General features: G+C 44.2%; 1 protein-coding gene across 10 annotated transcripts in view; it reads right to left on the bottom strand.

The window, feature by feature from the left end:
• agrn (agrin) overlaps nt 1-18,395 on the bottom strand; it is a 501,404-nt gene that overhangs the window by 209,061 nt on the left and 273,948 nt on the right. For all 10 annotated transcript variants that reach the window (XM_052039159.1, XM_052039162.1, XM_052039160.1 and 7 more), the window contains one exon: nt 12,003-12,047. In XM_052039159.1, coding sequence (XP_051895119.1) covers nt 12,003-12,047 — 45 coding nt within the window. The remainder of the gene's footprint in view (nt 1-12,002; nt 12,048-18,395) is intronic.

Genomic DNA, 18,395 nt, shown 5'->3' with positions numbered 1-18,395 from the left:
GAGGTGTGCGGAGTGGGTTTTTTTTTACACAGAGAGCGGTGGGTGCCTGGAACCTGCTGACAGGGATAGTGGTGGAAGCAAATATAAGAGGCTGTTAGAATATGCAGGGAGTGGAGGGATGTGGACCATGTGCAGGCAGAAGAGACTTAGTTTATTTCCGCATCGTGTTCAGCACAGACATTGTGGGCCGAAGGGTCTGTTCCTGTGCTGTACTGTTCTATGTTCTATATCTAGACAAAAACAATTAAATAAGCTGAAAGACATGGGGCGGTGAGATTGGTACAGGCACTGCCCTTTCTTTAGTTTAAGTCATTCATTGCATTTAGTTTAGAGATTTAAAAGTTTGGACTGTAGCAATAAAGCTTTTCCTGAATATGTTTTATGCTTGTTATTGGGAACGTTCTGTGCGGAAACAAAACAAACCACTCAGTCCAGGGATATAATCATTTCTCTCAACTATTTATTTTCTCACAGAGATTACGTAGAGTAACCTATTTACAATCTATTATTAAAACCTGAAATACAGAGAGGATCAAATTTGCATTTATATAGTGCCATCATAATCTCTGATGCCCCAATCTATCACACAGCCAAAGAGATATCTTTGAAGTGTAGTCATTGCTGCAGTGCCGAAACCCTGCAGCCAAGTTGTACACAGCAAGATCCCACATATAGCAATGAGATACATGACTTGAAACTCTGTGGAGCGAGGTACTCAAAGCACAATCACAGCGGGTACAGCAGCCTCTCCTTCCACGGTAAAGTTACCATAAGATGTGCAGCCTGCAAGCCCACTGAAGGCCTGTTGGGATCCAGGATCCAATATTACTTCTTAACTGGTTCTTGTTCTTCAATAGTACGTAGGAATATACTAAATAGAAACAGGCGATTCATCCCCTTGTGCTTGTTCCACCAAGGTCACAGCTGATCCACCTCAGTGCCATGTAGCTGCCCTATCTCCATCTCCCTTGATTCCTCTGATATCCAGAAAACCATAGACTTTGCTCTGAATGCAATCAGTGACTCTTAAATCGAAAATTCCAAAGACTCACTCTTTCCTCATTTCAATCCTCGTTGGCCACCCCTTACTTTGAGACTTTGACCCCAATTTCACGACTCCTCAACCAAGGGAAACATCTTTCCTCCATCTCATCTGCAAGTATTTTACATGCCTCAATGATGTCACCTCTCTTTCTTCTAAACTATAAAACAGAGTTCTACTCTCTTCAAAATCTCCTCAGACAGGTCCACCACCCCAGGCACCATCTGATAAATCTTTGCTGCACTCCTTCTTTTGCAAGTATCTCTGTTTTCAGATAAGGAGACCAAAATTGTACACAATACTCCAGGTGCACTCACCAAGCCCCTATATGGTTGCAATGATGAGAGGACTCTCAGACTACTTGCCTGTTCTTCCTAGTCTAATGAGAAGGTACAAGAAGCTGGCCATAGAAGGCAGGCACATCCCAGGACGGACAGAGGAAGTGAATGGGGCTGGATGCTGTATCTCCCTTTCCCACTGGCTCTCCACCTGGTTAGTCTTAACCGCCACATAGCTTGAATTTGCTGCGGATTCAGGTAACAAGTGGGAAAATGCTGGAGCCATCCTGCGGGTCAGGTCATCAACCGGAAGCGTTAACTCCCTTTCTCCCTCCACAGATGCTGCCTGACCTGCTGAGTGTTTCAAGCATTCTCTGTTTTTATTTCAGGGTCAGGAGTACTTTGTTTCTGATTGAATCATAGAGTTGTACATCACGGAAAAAGGCGCTTTGGCCCACACGTGTCCTTGCCGACCACGATGTATATTCAAGCTAATCCCATTTCCCAGCACTTGGCCCATATCCCTCTAAACTCTTGTCATCCATGTACCTGTCCCCATACTTCTTAAATGTATCTAATGTACCTGCCTCACCCACTTCCTCTGGCGGCTGTTTCCATATAGAACCATACAGCACAACATAGAACCATACAGCACAAAACAGTCGACCATCCACTGTGTAAAAAGTTGCCCCTCAGGTTCTTATTATACCTTTCACCTCTAACGTTAAAACTATGTCCTCTAGTTTTCGATTCCCCAACCCTGGATAAAAGACCGCTCACCCTATCTATGCCCCTTGTGATTTTATACACCTCTGTGAGATCACCCCTCAGTCTCCTACGCTCCAAGGAGTAAAGGCCCAGCCTGTCTAACCTCTCCCTATAACTCAGTCCCTCCAGTCCTGGCAACATCCTGGTAAACCTTTTCTGCACTCTTTCCAGTTTAATCACATCTTTCCTATAACAGGGTGAACAAAACCGAACACAATACTCCAAGCGTGGCCTCACCGACATCTTGTACAATCGCAACATAACCTCCCAACTTCTATATTCACTGCCCTGACTGATGAAGGCCGGCATGCCAAAGGCTTTCTTCACTGCCCTGTCTACCTGTGTCTCCACTTTAAGAGAACTATGCACCTGTACTCCAAGATCTCTCTGTTCCACAACAGTACCCAGGGCCCTTCTGTTCAATGTAAAAGCCCCACCTTGATTTGTCCTTCCAAAATCTAATACTTTGCACTTATCTGAATTAAACTCCATTTGCCACTCCTCGGCCCACCTACCCAGCTGATCAAGATCCCGCTGCAATGCTTGATACTCCTTTTCACCATCTGTGAAACCACCTATTTTAGCGTCATCTGCAAACTTAGTAACTATTCCTCGTATATTCTCATCCAAATAACAATGGGCCCAGCACCGACCCCTGGGGAACACCATGTCACAGGCCTCCAGTCTGAGAAACATCTTTCCACCATCACCCTCTGTTTCCTACCATCCAGCCAATTCTGGATCCAGTTAGCCAGTGCTCCTTGGATGCAGGACTGCTGTAGGATTGCCTGAACACTCACTCACCCACTGGGGCATTTGGCATTCACTGAGTTTGTGGCATTTGAAAAAGAGGAATTCAAAACTGCAGATGGTACAGTGGAACGGTGAGTAGAGCTGCTGTCTCATAGCTCCAGAGACCCAGGTTCGATCCTGACCTCCAGTGCTGTCTGTGTGGAGTTTGCACGTTCTCCTTATCACCATGGTTAAACCAAGTTAAATCCCGATCTTGGGTGCTGTGTGTGTGTTCTCCCGTGACTGTGTAGGTTTCCCCCAGGTGCTCCAGTTCCCTCCCACATCCCAAAGACTTGTGGGCTGGTCGGTTAACAGGCCACTGTAAATGCCACCAAGTATGTCACAGCTGAGTGGTAGAACCTAAAAGTTGATAGGAATGTGAGGAGAATAAAATGGGATTAGCGTACATGGGGGTTTGATGGTGAGCACAGAATCAGTGGGCCGAAGGGCCTGTTTCTGTGCCGTATGACTCCGTGAACTGTTTGTCAACTTCCATAAAAAAGAAAACCCCATAGGATATTGTGATTCAGCAGCTCACCAATTGCTTCTCAAGGGCAACTGGGGAGTGTTTTGAAATTCTGCCTCGTTAGCGAGGTCCGTATCCCATTAACGAAGAGACAAATGACTTATTTGGGATCCAAAGAGGAAAACACCCACTGCCCCAAACAAAAATGCACCAGGTGGAACTACAGCTGTTCAGATTTCTGGATAGTGGGGGAGTGAAGAGACTAAGGGGTTAGTGAAGGCACTGAGCCATTGTCGAATTCAATGACAGAGCAAGCTCAAGGGGCTGAATGTCCCACAGCTGTTTGTTATGTGCTTTTGTCTACATAACTGGTGTAAATGTAAATCAGGGAACTTGCAGAGAAAATGCAAGAAGCTAAACAAAACACGGAGGATTTTGAGTAAATTTAAAGAGAAATCTTAGCGGAATTTTGGGGTTTTCAGGAAACTAGCTCATGAAGGGAATAAGGAAGCCTTCAGTGAATTTGGGAAATCTTCCCCCAACATAAATAATTCACGCCTTTAAAGAAATTCCTTTCGTATCGCCAGTCCACTTGCCGACATTTCCTTCATGTAGAAAAGCATAATATAAATGTTTGATGTACCTGCAGCTCCAACAGCTTCTATTCATTGTAATCCTGTTTAGTCCTGCATTTATATTACTTTAAATTGGATGAGCCTCAATTTTCAAAAGAACAAAATACAAGCTCTGTACAGGCAACTGATTTTAAAAAAATCTCCCTGCAAAGCTTCCTTGCATCCAATTAACTAAAGCAGTATTAATTATTAAATTTGGTGTTGTACAGTTACAAGGCAGAAACAATGATCAAGTTATGCTGCAGCTGTGTTATATTTATAATGGCAGGCTAATTTATTTAAATCTCTTAATAATCACAGGGTGCAGAGTGAAGGAAAAAAGACCATATTTCTGTCAAATTGCTGAAATTACAGAAAACAGCAAAACCGGGAGATGGGAAGCTGAACTGGTCTCGAGCCAGTATTGGTAATAACTGCTCAGAGGGGTAAAACAACATTTTAATCTACCTAATAACATGTCAGTGGAACAGCGTAACAATTGTGCGGTGTTTAAAGTCACAATGCAGCACTCGAGACTGTTCAAAGTAGGAGATGGAACTCTGAGCAAAAAAAAAGAGGTTGGATACGATTCCCTCATATTTGCTTTTACATTAGCTGCTCTGAGGAGCACCACCGTGCCACTGACCTCAAGCACACACACACACCCAGGATAACCACAAAAACAGCAGCTCACAAAACAGAACTTCAACCTGATGCTCCTTGGAATTAGACAAATTCCTTAATAGTTGACGTGCATATATTCCTCTCAAAGTTGGGTGTATATAAGACTGTCAAAAATATAACGGGAGGAAATGTGTCGATCACATGTATTAAATGCAGATACAGCAGTGACTGTGTAATATACTTGTAGGTAAATTTTGTAAGGAGAATTCATACGGTAGTGTATTGTTTGTTGAATGCAGTTGACCAAGAATAAGTCTCTACCTCAATATCTTTTAAACACATAAATTAAGGACACATTAAAACTGAAGCAACAAGCAGGAAGCTGCAGGAACTCAGCAGGTCAGGCAGCATCAATAGAGGGAAGTGGACAGTTGATGTTTCAGTCGAGACCCTTCATCTGGATTCTTTTCCCTCCACAGATGCTGCCTGACCTGCTGAGTTCCTCCAGCCTCTTGTTTGTTGCTCCAGATTCCGGCATCGACAGTCTCTTGTGTCACACATGTAAATCAACCTGTTACACCACTGATGGTCTGGAATTCCTTCCCTAAAATGCTTGGTAGAGTCAAAAAACATTTGAACGAGGAGCAGGAAGAAGCCACTCGGCCCCTTGAGTCTGCTGTGGCTGATCTGACTGTAATCTCTGATCTATGTTCCCACCTACCCACGATAACCTTCCACCCACTTGCCTGTCAAGAATCCGTGGAAATTATTCCCATACTATCAGACATGGTCTGTGGGAATTCCAGCAGCAGTCTGTCTGAGTAACAATGGTTCTGCATGGAATTACTGGCAGCTTTCAATGGAAGTGCTGGTGGTCAGTGGTTCTCTATAGAAATGCTCAGTTTGTTCCTGCAAATACCAGCTCTGGCCCATTAAACTAAGACCACACCTGCTCTCTCAGGCAGATGTTAAAGATCTACACACTACTTCGGAAAAGAACAGGGGAGTTATCAGGGCCAACGAGCAATCTTTAACAAACTGCACTGAAGCAGATTATGTGGTTATCATCATATTGAGATGTCTTGGCAGGGACGTGGCAGATGCTATAGTACATACTTCTTCCTTCCTAAGTTACAATTTATCCCTTCAGCCAATTTTTTGATAAACTTGAGGGCACAGATGAGAATTTCTTGTTGATCCCTTTCCCGTGTAACACCTTGGGAAGTGAGCATGAGGTTTCGGGGTACTTGGAAGCACATGCTAAAATGGAGCAAAGTCAGCGTGGTTTCCTTAAGGGGAGATCTTGCCTGACAAATCTGTTGGAATTCTTTGAGGAAGTAACAGGCAGGATAGACAAAGGAGAGTCAGTGGATGTTGTTTACTTGGATTTTCAGAAGGCTTTTGACAAGGTGTTATACATGAGGCTGCTAAACAAGATCGGAGCCCATGGTATTACAGGACAGGTACTCGCATAGATAGAAGATCAGCTGACTGGCACAAGGCAAAGCATGGGAATAAAGGGGGCCTTTTCTGGTTGGCTGCTGGTGACTAGTGGTGTTCCCCAGGGGTCAGTGTTGGGTCTGCTACTTTTCACGTTACACGTCAGTGATCTGGATGACGGAATTGATAGTGTTGTGGCCAAGTTTGCGGATGATACAAAGATGGGTGGAGGGGCAAGGAGTGTTGAGGAAGCAGGGAGTCTGAAGAAGGACTTGGACAGGTTTGGAGAGTGGGCAAAGAAGTGGCAGATGGAACACAGCGTAGGGAAGTGTACGGTCATGCACGTTGGCAGAAGAAATAAAGACGTAGACTATTTTCTAAATGGGGAGCGAATTCAGAAATCGAAGGTGCAAAGGGACTTGGGAGTCCCAGTGCAGGATTCCCTAAAGGTTAACTTGCGGGTTGAGTCAGTAGTAAGGAAGGTAAATGCAATGTTAGCATTCATTTCAAGAGGACTAGAATATAAAGCAAGGATGTAATGCTTATGCTTTATAAGGCATTGGTCAGACCACATTTGGAGTATTGTGAGCAGTTTTGGGCCCCATATCTAAGCAAGCATGTGCTGGCATTGGAGAGGGTCCAGAGGAGGTTTACAAGAATGATCCCAGGAATGAAAGGGTTAATGGATGAGACATGTTTGATTGCTCTGGGTCTGTACTCTCTGGAGTTCAGAAGGTTGAGGGGGGATTTCATTGAAACCTCCTGAATATTCAAATACCTGGATAGTGTGGACGTGGAGAGGATGTTTCTAGTAGTGGGAAAGTCTAGGATCCAAAGTCACAGCCTCAGAATAGAAGGACGTCCCTTTAGAACAGAGATGAGGAGAAATTTCTTTAGCCACAGGGTGGTGAACCTGTGGAATTCATTGCCACAGACAGCTGTGGAGGCCAAGCCATTGGGTGTATTTAAAGCGGAGGTTGATAGGTTCTTGATTAGCAAGGGCATCAAAGGTTACGGGGCAGGAGAATGGAGTTGATAGGGAAAAATAAATCAGCCATGATCGAATGGCAGAGCAGACTCGATGGTCCGAATGGCCTGATTCTGCTCCTATACCTTATGGTCTAAGTGATTTCACTGTGCTAAAAACACCAAATAAATGCAAGTTGTTGTTGATATACTTTCAGTGGGAAGGACGAGTGTGTGATTGCTGGAGTGCTGTGGCTCTGACCCCTCTCTTTCGTATAACACTCTTGGACACAGGCAACAAATGAGTAGGAGTAATAAAGCAACAGGACATCGCAATGCGTTGAATGCACTTGCCCTTCCTCTCTTCCAGTTTTAGGGGGATGTCAGGAAGTAAATAAATGACCCAAAATACAGCTGCAACTTTTTAAGAGCACAACGGGGCCAATTGTTAGAACACATGTAGCTAAATTAATCACAGATGTAATTATTGTCCATATATCACGGGCGGACACATCATTTAACAGCACTTACACAGATTCTGCCAGAGATTTCGGTGCCTCATCAGCTCATCATTTCCCACTTTTTCCTGTTCCTGAGGCTTGGAAGTTTGGCACCAGTTCTGTTTGGCCAACTTCTCCTGCTGGGCAGTTCATTGAGTTCAGTGGCCAAAATCCCCACTCTGATACAATTTGTCTAAAGGTTTAATTGGAACTTGGAAAGCATGGAACTGGTGTAGCCCTTCCAGTGCTCCTTGTAAACAGAGGCCAATCAGCCTTTGAAGCCATACATTGAGTAATTCAGGCAGTACCACTCCACTTTCCTCTCCCCACAGCCCTGTGGAATCTTTCCTTTTGAATGCCTATTCAGCTCCTTTCTGAACACCACCATTCAATCTGTCACCACTCCTCCCTCATCAGTGTCCTCCAGACCAGAGAGCTTTTGTGGTTAAAAAATTAGTCATTGGTTTATTATTGTCACATGTACAGAGGTACAGTGAAAAACTTTGTTTTGCATGCCATCCATACAGATCATTCCATCCAAAGTACATCGAGATAGTACAAAAGAAAACACAAAACAGAATGCAGAATATAGTGTCACAGTTACAGAGACAGTGCAGTGCAAAGGCCATGACGAGGTCGATTGAGAGATCAAAAGCAGCACAAAAAATGCTGGAGGAACTCAGTGGGAGTTCTGTCTGGAGTTTGCACGTCCTCCCCGTGACCACTTGGGTTTCCCCTGGGTACTCTGGTTCCCCCCCCCACAGCCCAGAGATGTGCAGGTAATAGATTAGACAGTTGGAAAATTGGTGGGGCGGGGAGGGGTGGGGGTGGAGTTGATAGACATATGAGAGAGAATAGGATATAAGAGAGGGAATGGGATTGCCCTGCTGGAAGCCACCAAAGGCCCAATGGGTCTAATGGTCTCCTTCTGTGTCAAAATAAATAAGGAAGCAACAACCTTCTGCAATCAAATTTACAAACCTGGGCTTTGCAACAATTCCCACTGATTATGTAAAATACCTACTTATAGAAACTGATGCAGTAAGCTTTTTTCTTTGCAAATTACACAAATTATTTTTACAACAATTCTCTTGATTGGAGAAGAGTTAAGCCATAATATTTGCACACAGTCTTAAATACATTGGCCCCCTGACATCGCCTGCTCCAGGGGCTAGTCAGTGGGGTTAAATAACAAATTCTGGAGAAACACAGCAGGTCAGGCAGCATCTGTAGAAAAAGGAACTGTGCCGACATTACAGCGCCACTCTGCTTCTCTCTCCACAGATGCAGCCTGACCTGTTGAGTTTTTCCAGCATTTTCTGTTTTATTTCAGATTTCTGGCACCTGCAGTTTTTTTTGATCTTCAACGTGCTTAAGCATTCTTTTTCACAGCAGCATCTGTTAGTTATTCTGATGAGCTGAGATCAGCTACCTTGACTCAGATCCCAGTTGGCGTATGCCTTATGTTTAAGACTTCTGTTGAGGTGACACTACAAGTAAAAGGTAGTTTCAAAATAAGAGAGTCAGCTGCCTAAGAGTGAGATGAGAAGGGGTGGTGAATCTTTGAAATTTCTCCATCGCAGGAAATGTGGTCATTAAGAATATTAGAGGCTGTGATGGATTTTGGAATATTGTGGAATCAGGGGTTATGGCAAAAAGGGAGGAAGATGGAGTTGAGGCCAATAATTAAACTGGTTGTGATCTTACTGAATGGCAGAGCAGGCTTGAGAAGCTGTGTGGTATATTGCTGATACTTTCTTATGTTCTGTGACATTACCCCATGACCTAACTGTAACCCGATTCCAGAAGGCCACTGAGTCACATTGCCAGTCATTTGGGGTTCCCACCTCTGCTCGCTTCCTGGACATTTCATCACCAAAAGCTTGTCCTGGTGCAACCACGTAAATACTTTGGCCAAGAAAGCACACCAGCACCTCTACTTCCACAGAAGGCGAAGGAAATTCAGCATGCCCTGTTGACCCTCACCAATTTTTACAGATGCACCACAGAAAGCATCCTATCCAGATGCATCACAGCTTAGTATGGTAACTGCTCCGCCCAAGATAACAAGAAACTGCAGAGAGTTGTAGACACAGCTCAGCAGATCACGGAAACCAGCCTCCCCTCCATGGACTTTGTCTACACTTCTCGCTGCCTCGGTAAAGCAGCCAACATAATCAAAGCCCCTCCCACCCCAGGCATTCTCTCTTCTCCCCCCCCCCCCCCCCCCATCGGGCAGAAGATACAAAAGCCTGAACACACGTACCACCAGGCTCAAGGACAGCTTCTATCCCGCTGTTATAATACTACTGAATGGACCTCTTGTATGATAAAGATGAACTCTTGACCTCACAATCTGCCTCTTGTGACCCTTGCACCTTATTGTCTGCCTGCACTGCACTTTCTCTGTAGCTGTAACACTTTATTCTGCATTCTTGTTGAAAACAAAAATTTTCACTGCATCTCAATACATGTGACAATAATAAAGCAACTACCAATTACACTGCCTTTTCCCTCAAACCTCCCCACCCTGACGGTCCCAACACACTCGAGAGCCCAGGTTTACTCCACCCTCTGGGCCAACCGGGAGGAGAACCATTCTCGGAAGGGTGGCTTGCTGTAATTAACAGGCAGAGGTAAATAAAGTCATGAGGGGCATTGATAAGGTGGATCATCACAGTCCTTTTCCCAGGATAGGGGAGTCAAAAAATTGAGGGCACGGGTTTAAGATGAGAGGGGAACAATTTAAAAAGGACCTGAGGGGCAACATTTTCACACAGAGGGTGGTGGGTATATGGATCGAGCAGCCAGAGGAAGTGGTAGAGGCGGGTACAATTACAATGTTTAAAAGGCATTTGGACAAGTACGTGGATAGGAAAGGCTTAGAGGGATATGGGCCAAACGCAGGCAAATGGAACCATCTTGGTCGGCATGGACGAGTTGGGTCAAAGGGCCTGTTTCCGTGTGACTCTAAGCCTGGCTGATTGATCCTTCCCTAGCCCATGGTCACTGAAATCAACGCAACGTTGGAATAGAGACCACGGGAGGACCTGGCTTCATTACGGTTCTGTGCTGCAAAGAGTTACTCGATCTCAAGGGACGACTCCCTTCAATAAACAAAACTAACAAAGAGAAAGTTAAAATGCTTGGATCGTTATCCTGTGGCTTATGATGAAAACTTGCTCCTGTGTGCAGTAGGGCTTGGCATCGTTCTCAGATTGACTTGGATTAATTCCAAGGATCCTGCTTCCAGTAATTCTAGAGAAACATTATGATTTAAAATATTTTGAACATTTCCATTGACTGTTTATAAAAATGTTGGTGGGAGGTGGATATTAATTAAAAGAAAAAAAATTGCAGGGGTAATCACAAGCGGTTCAAGAAATTAGATCTACATTCTTTGGAGTTTAGAAGGATTATGTTACTGACACATGTAGGTCCTGAGGGGACACGGCGGGTTAGATGTCGAGATGTTTCCACAAGTCGGAGATTCTCAAACGAGAGGACACAGATAGAAGATTGGGGCAGTCACTTAAAACTGAGGTGTGTAGAAATTTCTTCTCATAGAGGATGGTGAATCTCTGGAATTCTCTACCCTGGAGTGTGGTAGAGGCTGGATCATTGGGGGTATTTAAGGAGGAGGTAGATACGTTTTTGGAATGATCAGGGAATTCAGGCTTACGGGGAACTGGCACAAGAGAGGAAAGGAGGCCTAGGGCAGATCAGCCATGACCATATCGAATGGCAAAGCAGTCTTCGGGGACCTGGTGGTCTACTTGTGCTCCTACTTTCTTATGGGGAGAGGAGAGGGGAGTGGGACCAGTGAGTCTTGCATTGAGCCAGTATGGATGCAATAGGCTGAATGGTCTCCTCTTGAGACCATGCTGTGGTCCTGAGCCTACAGCAGCCCCTATATTTTCTATTCTTTGTAAATTCTCTTTCAATCACATAAAGGAGAGTTTGTTCACTTTCCATTTGGCAAGGGGATTCAGTTTGGCAAGGGGATGGCCGTGATAGGTGAAATGTGGGGCTCAGGAAGTTTGAAGGTGAGATACTTCCAGGAATATGCCCAACTGCTGTTGGCAATCCGTGGTGTGAAAGCTGAGTCAAAGCTCAGTCAAGAACCCCGTCAGTCAACCCTGCCCATAATCAAGTGTGACACAGGGAGATCGTGAGGTACGTCACTGCACTGCAGAGGCAGCCAGCATTTTCAGGAGAAACGTAGTGGTAAACTGGAGCCTTTTTTATAAGCTTTAAAATAATTAGGGCCAGCACGCTAATGAGACCCAGTAAATCAGATTCGAAGTGTTGACTATAGCAATTCCAAGACTTTAAACAATGCTTTGACAATTGCATCCTGTGAATCAGTCCCACTTTTGCATAATTAGTGGTTCAGATTAATATTTCAAGCAATGTCTAAACACAGCACCCAAAGAAAACACTCATTTAATACTTGCTTCATATCCGCCATCTAAAATTGCTGCTTTTACATTTCGAGCATGGTTCACTTACCATCCTGTGTTGGAGGGGCCGGAGTGAAGTTCATCACAGGTTTGTCTGACAAAGAGAAAACAGAAACAAGAGAACATAAGCAAGAATTCCAGCAGTGTCTCTAACGATGTAACCCAGAGAGGATTCAGCAACACTTCATTCAGATGTTAAATTTATTTATTTGTTTCGAAATTGTAAGCACCACTGATCAGGACAGAATTTATGACTCATCCCTAATTGCCCTCGACTTGCTGCACCATTTGAGAGAGTCAATCTCATTATGGTGGGTCTGGATTTGCACACACAATGGACCAGGTATGCTGGCCACAAAGGGATCTTTCATAACCACCAAGTAGTTCACGGTCAACATTAGAGAGACCAATGTTTCAATTATATTGAAGTAATTGAATTTAAATTTTCCAGTGGCCTTGGTGGGACCTGAACTTGTGGCTACAAATCACAGGACACTAATCCAGTAACTTCACCACAATGCTGACAATTGTTCTATTCTTCAATTCCCCTTTACAATAAACAATACCATATACAGAATTGTGAAGAGCATTTATTGTAATCACATAACTCTGCAATACCTTTTTCCATCTTAATAATTGACATCTATGTCTCATAAATCGATGTCTTATAAATCGATATCTTATAAAAGTCCTAGCACCCAACAACCATACTGAAACATGTCAAGGCTGTGAAAGCCCTTGGCATGAATATTTCTCCCAGTGACCTGCACAGCTGGCCTCGACCTAAAGGTATACTTCCGTGTATGAGTCACACCGGTCTGTGTTGGCAGGATGTTTAATTCATACGTAAAGTGGCTCACCTGATCTTGCTTCAGCTAACAACACACTTCCCAGCATGGAAAATAAAACTATTTCTCAGCCTCTTGTAGCACTGAAGGGAATTATGTTCATCAGCGGGAGCTTGGTCAAGAGCTCTGTCACCTCTGCCATGTGTTGCAAGGACTTCAATACAAAGACAAGGCTCTCATAATCCACAGTGGGAAGGTGCTGAGCTTCAAAACCTCGTCCGCCCTCTGAAGTGGTCTCAAAAAGATCCCAGGGCACCACTCAAAGGTGCCCTGGGCAATACTTAAACCTTGTCAATGATCATAAAGATGATTACCTTCGCCACACATCTTATTGCTATTTCTGAGAGTTTGCAGCCTGCAAATTAGCTGCCATGACTTTTACATTTCAGAAGTAACTACATTTTTATTTAATAATTGCTTCATATGTTAACAAGTTACCATGGTGATGGGAATCTTCCTGTAGACATTTACTTCAGGTTTTTAATGCGCTTGAATCAAATGCTTTTTATTTACATTTTTGATACCAATGAAGAATGAAACACTAAATAGCGTTTTTATTGCCATGGCCACTTCAGCTAATAGGCTGGAGATGGAACGGATGCAGCAAAGTCAATTGTACCGCAACAAATTTACTCAGACAACAGAAACTGTTTGAAGAGCAGAGGAAACAAACTGGAGCAAACTCTCCCAATAAAAGAGAAATAATTCCTCCAGGATAATGCAGTGACTCGCGGATATTTACATTAAAATTATGAGCATTAAGTTAACTCAGTCACAGCAGTGTGGGCACCTGGCTTGATTGACAGGGGAATTATCCAATTATCTCCACTCTGGCTGGGTCTGGTATTGAAACCATGTTCAAATTATATTAAGTTGAGTTTAGCATTTTGGGCTTCAGCAGCAGGCAAGGCAGAAGGTGCAGCAGTTAGTGCTGCTGCTTCGCAGCTCTGGCACACTGGGTTACTGGGTTCGATCCTGACCTTGGCCACTCTGTGTGTGTGTGTGTGTGTGTGTGTGTGTGTGTGTGTGTGTGTGTGTGTGTGTGTGTGTGTGTGTGTGTGAGAAGTTCACATGTTCACACTATGACCACATGGGTTTCCCTTGGGTGCTCTGGTTCCCCCGCGCCCCCCCCCCCCAACACGTGCGGGTAGGTTAGTTAGCCACACCAAGGAGAAAGCTACAGCGGTCAAGTGGCAAAAATGAAAGGGGAGTTGATGGGCATGTGAGAGACAATAGGTTGTAGGGCTGCAGGGAAATAAGAAATGGGACTGATGGGATTGCTCAGCTGGGAGCTAGCATGAATCTGATGGGCTGATTGGCCTTTGTGTTGTAATATGTAAGAGCTGGAGAGCTCCTACGTTATTGCCTTTACTCTCTTTGACCCTCACGTTTGCTTTCTCTGTTTTGCATTTCTTTTGCACTCCCCACCATCGGGAGTATCTCCAGGAGGCGCTGCCTCAAGAAGGCAACGTCCACCATCAAAGATCCCCAGCATCTGGGCCGTGCCATCTTCTCGCAGCTCCCATCGGGCAGGAGGTACAGAAGCCTGAAGTCCCACACCACCAGGTTCAGGAACAGTTACTTCCCTTCAACCACTTGGTTCTTGAACCAACCTGCACAACCCTAGTCACCACTACAGTTTAGCAACATTATGATCATTTTTTTTTGCTCTAATTATTTCTTTTGTAAAAATTGAGCATAATTTGTTTAAGTTATGTTTTTCTTGTGAATGCTGCTTATCTGATGCTCTGTGCCTGTGATGCTGCTGCAAGTAAGTTTTTCATTGCACCTGTGCACACATGGACTTGTGCATCTGACAATAAACTCCACTTTGACCTTCTCCCGCCCTGTGCCTATTCTCCCACTGTTCCCCCCCCATTCTTACTCTCTCTTCATGACACAACTTTTTTTTATAAGTAATTAATTTATAAAATTAAGTCACTGAAATGCTGCAGATGTCTGTACATTGAAGTCAATAGCATTGGGGAATCCAAAACCATGAAGGAGGTCAGTGAACTGGAGGAAGGTCGTGGCTGGGCCCTCAACACACTGAAAACAAAAAAAAAGTGCAGATGCTTTAAACCTGAAATAAAAACAGAAACTGCTGGATTTACACAGCTGGTTAGGCAGCGTCTCTGGAGAGAAACAGAGTTAATGATTCAGACAATGAAAAGTTATCTCCATTGCTCTTTCCTCGGATGCTGCCTGACCTGTTACAGTGTTTGCAGCATTTTCTGTTATTAAGGTCAAAGTTGAGTTTATTTCTCATATGCACAAGTACAAGTGTGCAGCTGCATCACAGGCACATAGCAACAGATACACAACATTCACAAGAAAAACAAATTAAGCATAAATTATACAAGAAAGAACATAACTAGAACAAAAAAAAGCCAAGTCAAACCAAAGTCCATTCTAGTGAAAGAGTGCTGCTATACTGAGGTAGTGGTTAGGATTGTGCTGGTTGGTTCAAGAGGCGAATAGTTGAAGGGAAGTCGCTGTTCGTGAACCTGGTGGTGTGGGTCTTCACGCTTCTGTACCTCCTGTCCGATGGTAGCTGTGAGAAGATGGCACGGCCCGGATGGTGGGGATCTTTGACGATTGACGTGGCCATCTTGAGGCAGCACCTCCTGTAGACACTACCGATGCTGGGGACGGATCATTTCAGGCTCCTGATTCAGTGGTTAATAGCCCAATCAGTAGTGTACAAACCAGAGAGGCAAAAACAGTTCAAATTATAAATGCTCAACAACTGACCTCAGCTGATCCTAACCGATGAACATACAAGTCACAAGCAGGAGCAGGTTATTGACTTCTCGAGCCAACTCTGCCATTTAATATGATCACGGCTGATCTGATTGGAACCTCAACTCTGTACTTCTGGTTGAACCCTCGAAACATTTTGTTCATTACTATGAAGTCACCTTTCATTCTCTAAACTCTAGATTACAGAGACCAAGCCTACTCAATCACGCCTCGTGTGACAGACCTGCCACTTCAAGAAACTAGTCTGGTGAATCCTTGCTGCACTCTCTCTGCAGTAAGAACAGAGTTTATTTTAGCTGAGGGATCATAATTGTACATGATATTGCTGCTGTGGTCTCAACAAGGTTCGACAGATTTGTAATAAGACATGTTTAGTCTTGCGCTCGAGAGTTTGCGACTTGGAGAGCAACTTTCAAGATGTGGTGGTCCTGTGTGCTTGCTGGCCTTATAATTCTTAGTGATCAAGGTCATCGGTTTGAGGGGTGCTTCAGAAGTAGCATCTGTAGACAGGCATTGTGTGTTGGTGATGGAGGGAGGGTGTACCAATCAAGTGAGCTGCTTTGTCCTGGATGGTTGCAAGCTTCTTGGGTGTTGTTGTGACTGCACTCATTCAGGTAAGTATTGTATCACACTCCTGTGTTGATGGTGGAGAGGTCTGGTGCGTCAGGAGATTAGCCATTCGTCATAAGTACGCAGCCTCTGACCTCTTCATGTGTTCATGTGGCTGGTCGATTTGAGTTTCTGGTCAACGATGACCCCTTGGATGTTAATGATGGGGAATTGGGAATGGTAATGCCATTGAATGTCAAGGGCAGGTGGTTAGACTCTCTAGTCATTGCCTGTCATTTTAGTGGCGTGAATATTATAGAAAGGCCCATTGCCGGTTGAGTGGTTTAGACCACTGGAACTGTCCCCAGCAAGAATGGCAGAGGTAGAAATTTTCCACTGTCTCATCACTGGCCGCTCAGTCCAGCAGCACCTGACTGTCGATGGACTTATGCATGAATGACCTGTCTGGATGGCACACAAACTAAAGCTTTTCACTGTGTCTCAGGACATGTGACAATAATAATAAACCAATTCCAAACCAATTTGTACTCCACTCCCAACATTATGATATATCGACATCAACGAAAACCAAATTTCAGAAGAGCAGCTCAGTGTGAGACTCTACTGTACTGTACTATTAGAATATTTTTGTTAGAATATTTAAAACCATTTAGAATATTTGATACTGAAAGACCTGAATAGAGTGGACAGCCTCAGAATAAAGGGACGTCCCTTTAGAACTGAGATGAGGAGGAATTTCTTCAGCCAGAAGGCAGTGATTGAAAGGTTCTTGATTGGTAAGGGGAGGGTTAAGGGTTATGGGAAGAAGGTGGGAGAATGGGGTTGAAAAAATCAGCCATGATTGAATGGCGGAGCAGACTCGATGGGCAGAATGGCCTAATTCTACTCCTATATCTTATAGTCTTATGGTCTTAATATGTGACCAAGTCAAAATTCTCCCACAATGCCTTCAGAAGTAAGAGAGTGGGTAAAAAGAGGGCTGGAGTGGAGAACAAACAGAGAGTGGGAGAAAAGAAGAGGGAAAGGAAAGGTTAAGGAATAAGAGCGAAAGAAAAAGAGAAAAACCAAAGGAAGCAGAAAAGAAAATTATACAAGACAGTCACTGCTTATTCCCTAGCCCACTGACAAATCCCAAGAGCCCAAATACAAGTTAATAAACATCAATTCTTGATTTGTATAAGAAATGTAAATAAAAAGTGATTGAATCAGCCACGCTGAAAAGCTGAAACGAATGTTTCCTGAAAGAAAATTCACATCACCATGGCAACTCATTAACATAAGAAACAATTATAAATAATAAAACACAAGCTGAAATCGATGGGAATTATTCAGAAGCATATTTACTTTTGATGGTCCTAGAGGAATTAGTTCCCAGGCTGTTTTGCCCTTGATGTCCCATTGTGTTCCCCAGGTCTGATTTCCCTACTGCCAATGTCCACCTTTGTTGAGCTGGGAAATGGTGAGGACCTCTTCAGAATTTTCAACTCCCCTCCTCTAACTGGGTCAGAATAGTGTTTACCAAAGGAGAAGATCAACAGCTTATTCAGACCATGGGGTCTTGACCTATAAATGCAGATGGGGGATCTCACACAGCCTCCATCACAATGGTGACTGCATCTCACTTGATTGGAAAGCACTTTGAGATGCCCTGCGGCACAATGCAAAGGCAAGTTGTCTTTGTCCGTATACAGGCACCATTTCACCATTGGAGTGCAGATAATTGCGAACAGTTCAGTTCTCCAAATATAAGTAGATTTGCATTGAACTGAGCTGTAAAACTTCAGGAGGCTCCCTGTCCCACCAGAGTAGCTAGAGGACCCTGGTTCTCTACACCTTTGGGCCTGTGTTATCCATCTGAGAATAATGGCACTCGAGCAGTGGTTCTCAGCCTGTGGGCATGCACTGCACTGCACGTCAATGCACTGCTACAGTCCATGTGACGTCTAACATTAATTAAATGATCGTACAGGGAGTTGTGCGGACTCTCAGCCGAAGTGATGCACTAAGAGCTAGCTACAAGTGTGACCCACTATGGCAAGTCAGTTGGGCACCACTGCATCAGGGACCTGACACCCAACAGGAAAGGAGAAAACGGGGACAGAGACCAAAATAGAACTGAAAGAACATGCACTGTCACTTCACTGCCCCAGCAACGACCATCCAAAGACCCTCCAAGCAAAGGTTTTTAATACAGTCGCTTTGCATCAGAGTTTGACAGAATGTGGATTCAAGACCTGAAGCACAAAATCTGCAGTTGGGAA

The sequence above is a fragment of the Pristis pectinata genome, chromosome 26, assembly GCF_009764475.1.
Source record: "Pristis pectinata isolate sPriPec2 chromosome 26, sPriPec2.1.pri, whole genome shotgun sequence".
Lineage (NCBI taxonomy): Eukaryota > Metazoa > Chordata > Chondrichthyes > Rhinopristiformes > Pristidae > Pristis > Pristis pectinata.
This window is presented reverse-complemented; position numbering and strand designations above follow the sequence as displayed.